Source organism: Hibiscus syriacus, unplaced genomic scaffold, assembly GCF_006381635.1.
Source record: "Hibiscus syriacus cultivar Baekdansim isolate YM2019G1 unplaced genomic scaffold, ASM638163v2 tig00110007_pilon, whole genome shotgun sequence".
NCBI lineage: Eukaryota > Viridiplantae > Streptophyta > Magnoliopsida > Malvales > Malvaceae > Hibiscus > Hibiscus syriacus.
Genome location: NW_024062559.1, coordinates 579845 through 583635, shown reverse-complemented (window position 1 = coordinate 583635; position 3791 = coordinate 579845). Strand labels below are relative to the sequence as shown.

Sequence of the window (3791 nt, the reverse complement as noted above, 5' to 3'; positions counted from 1 at the left end):
CCTCAACGGCTACTGGAGAAAGAAAGGGGGAGAAGGCAGCAGTATACTGTTTTAGGACGCTCCTTGTCACTTTGCTAGATACTGCTAGATCTGGGCGGCGAAAATTTAAAATAGTTTGGCTGAAGACAGGCGGCGGCTTAGGATTAGGAAGAAAGAGCTTACACTTTTAGATATGTATGATTAAAAAAAACTATGAGAACAATGGATTCAAGCCCAGCACCTAATGTTTGACACGATTAAGGCCCAACCAAAGATCTTTAACTTCAAATGAATCCTGGCCGTTCTTAAGTACCAATCACAACATTACACGATCAGGCCTTCCCTTTTGTTTATTGTTTCCGATGGTCAGTCTCTCATTGGGCGTTGTTTTCGTTATCTGCCTCCTCCTCACTTTCTGTTCAATTCTTTCTCTGTCCCACAATTATTGGAACAAAGTGTCCTCACTGTGGGCGCTCTCCAAACTCGAAACCTCATACAGAAAGAAGAAAATGGCGATGTGGGTATTCGGATACGGCTCTCTTATATGGAAAGCTGGGTTTAACTATGATGATCGTCTTGTTGGCTTCATCAAAGACTATCGCCGTGTCTTCTACCAAGGTCCTCTCTGTTTGATTTTTCTGTAAATATTTATGTTTTTTATTGAATATTTGAAGGGTATGTTGGTGATTTTTTTTTGTTAAAACAGGGAGTACCGATCACAGAGGAACGCCCGAGTATCCTGGGAGAACTGTCACATTGGAGCCCGCTCCAGGGGAAGTCTGTGTAAGTTATTTTTGCCATTTGCTTCGTTTTTTTCCTTCATAGTAAATTGACAACTATATCATATGTATACTTGTTAACACATGAAGGAATGAAAAGTTATTAAAAGGGTAAACTTTGTTCATATTTTGCATTTCTGTGAGATCTATTTAATGGCTGTTTTTGTATGCAATCCTTCGCTTGGACGGTGGACTTCAACATATATTTTGTTTCATAATCCATCTGAGCTTATCAAATGAGGAAGTATGTGAACTGAATAGGTTTTTTTTCCCAATCTTGTGAGGTCATAGTGGGGAGCTGCTTACATGGTATCCAAGGAAGAAGATAAACAAGCTGCGATAACGGTATGCTTCTGAGAGTAACTTTCTTGACATGTAATATACTGTTTTATTGAAATGTTTATCATGGCCATCTATCATGCTTTTCTTTTTCTGCTTAATCACTGGTCAAAATGCTTCTAGTTGTTTATGAAATGGATAAGAGTTATGGAATTTATTTTCTTGCCATTCCCAAAGACATGTTAGTGTTGCGTTAAAACATTCTTTAGGGTAGCCATTGATGCTTGCAATGGAATAGTTTGGTAAACAAAATTCAGCATTGGATGATTGAAATAGTAAGAAGACTGAATTTGATTATTATTTTATTCAGCTTTTTGTTTGTGGTTGCTTTCCCGTGATTAGTATTTCTGTTCTCATTTATTTATTTATTGTTTGTAGCATTTAGAAATACGGGAGAAGCAGTATGACAAGAAAGCTTACGTTGATTTCTTCACTGTGAGTTTTGAATGTTGATAAATGTGTTACATTAAGAAGCACCAGTACAATGTAGCTTTATCTTCACATATTTCTACTGAACTTTGTTTCAGGATCCCACAGCCACAACTCCAGCCATTTCTGGAGTAATGGTGTAAGTGTTCTTTCCTCAATGCCATTATTTTCTTACATTATTATTGAGATAACGAGATCTATATTGACACCAAAATTTCAGGTACATAGCATCTCCTGACAAGAACCTTAATCCGAATTACTTGGGGCCTGCTTCTCTACAAGACATTGCCAAGTATGTTCTTTCTATCTATGCATTTTCCCTCCAAGTATGGTAGTTAACGTTTAAACCAACGATTCAACAAAAGGACGGGGTAAAAACAAACAAATCAACCAAACATTTTCTCTGCAATATCCCAATTTCAACAAAGAAACCCATTAACAAAACTTTCCATAAAACATTGAATGCTGTGGAGCCTGCACCAGAAGGCATTGTTGACAAGCTGCAAAATCTTATAACTACTGCCACTCTACTTTCCAAATGTCCTTTTGTTTTTTTCCATCCACGTGTCATAGATGAAAGCATTCTCTCCATGTTTTTGAGGATAATAGCGGAAAGGGATTTAACCAGTTTTGGCCCAAAACCTCATAATGCCAAGTAGCCATATGCAGAATCCCATAGATTTTCTAGACTTGTGGCCATTTTTTTTTTATATTGAACGCAAAAGTGGAGAGTAAGTCAGGTTTGCATTCAACTTCCTGATTACAAAACAAGCAGTTAGGACTGGTATAGGTAGCCCAAAATTCAAAGTACAGTTTAAGATGAATGGTCATCAATGAATCAAGTGTGTCTAGGGATATGATATTTAATCAAATGATCATATGCCCATATGTCTACTGTGTCCAGCCTGCAGTTACTAGAAGTGCCGTATTCTGTGGATGATTTCAACCATACGGTTCTCTAATTCTGGCGCCGAATGAATGTTGGAGCAACACTTGTAGCCTCAGCAACATTTCATACTTCAGCTGCTATGTTGTGAAGGTGAACTGTGCCAGATATTGTTTCCCTTCAACACAATGTTTTCATCCTACTATCCATGAGGATCAAGATTGACAGAGTAGAGCCCCTAAATTCCTTAGAGTGCCCACCTGATTCCAGGATTTTAAATCCTTAAGCCTCTGATTTTTGGGTGGCAAATGAACTGCCAATTTACTTGTGCACCTTTGTTCCTCACCTTTCCAAATGAAAGCAATACAAAGCTGGGACACATTCTTAATGACCTTTTGAGGATGGAGAAAATCCACACACCTTAAGTTTTGATGCCAAAAACCACCTGTTTGTATCAATTATGGTTTCACAAAACGCTGTTGAATCCTTGCCTGGACATCTCAGTGTTTCAACTATTGGACATCTACCATCCCTTTTCCCAGTTTCAACAGAAAGGACTTGGTTGGACTCCGGAAAGCTGTCACAATACCCTTTATGATCATTGTTAACAAGCCCTAAAACAAATTTTCAAAGTCCTCGCTAAACCTTCTTCTAAAGAGAGAATCCCTCCCCCACAGATGAACTACAGGGAAAAAAGGAGTCCTATAACGAGTTTTCTATATTGTTATCATTGATAATTTGCTTGATAATCTTTGTTGAGCAAAATTCATACTGTGAATCATTCAATATATGTGTCAAATTCATCTCTGTGCAGGCAAATTGTTCGCGCCGAAGGCCCTCGGGGCCAAACAGAGAATACCTTTTCCAATTAGAAAAAGCTCTTCTTCAAATTGGTGAGAGTCTTTGTCACTAGCTTCTGGCTCTGATTTCTATCAGTTGCATGAACTTTATGTTTCACTTTTTTGCTTAAGATGATTCCCAACCAAAACTACACTTCCTGGTTCAGGTTGTAAAGACAAACATTTAATGGATCTTGCAAATGAAGCAAGGCGCATTCTTTCAGAAGCTAAGTGCACTGCGTCATAATGCAAACATGTTGGAAAAGAAAATATGAAAAATAAATAACCAACTTAGGGAAAGAATTAATTCATCATAGATGTTGGCATCGAATGCACTACATGAACTCGTCTCTACCATGTTTGTTTGGGATCGGGAAATCGAAACTTAGGTTTCGTATAGTGTGGAATGCAGTCATTCGAGTTTAATAAGTTCATCCCCACGAGCAAACGGTGTCTGGGAAAAGGCGTTTTACATAATCTTATTAAACCTGATTGTTCTTTGATGATGGAACCTAAGGCTTTTGATCATTTAAAGGTATC

The 3791-nt window shown here is 38.0% G+C and overlaps 1 protein-coding gene across 1 annotated transcript; it reads left to right on the top strand.

Annotated features, from left to right (window-relative positions):
* The first annotated feature begins 488 nt into the window (after positions 1 to 488).
* LOC120212226 (gamma-glutamylcyclotransferase 2-3) lies at positions 489 to 3516 on the top strand. Its single transcript, XM_039210610.1, is given in 9 exon segments — positions 489 to 597; positions 686 to 762; positions 1050 to 1103; positions 1476 to 1532; positions 1625 to 1665; positions 1747 to 1818; positions 3227 to 3249; positions 3252 to 3305; positions 3419 to 3516. Coding segments are annotated over 9 exon segments (567 nt in total). The 3' UTR covers positions 3499 to 3516.
* Positions 3517 to 3791: the final 275 nt, after the last annotated feature.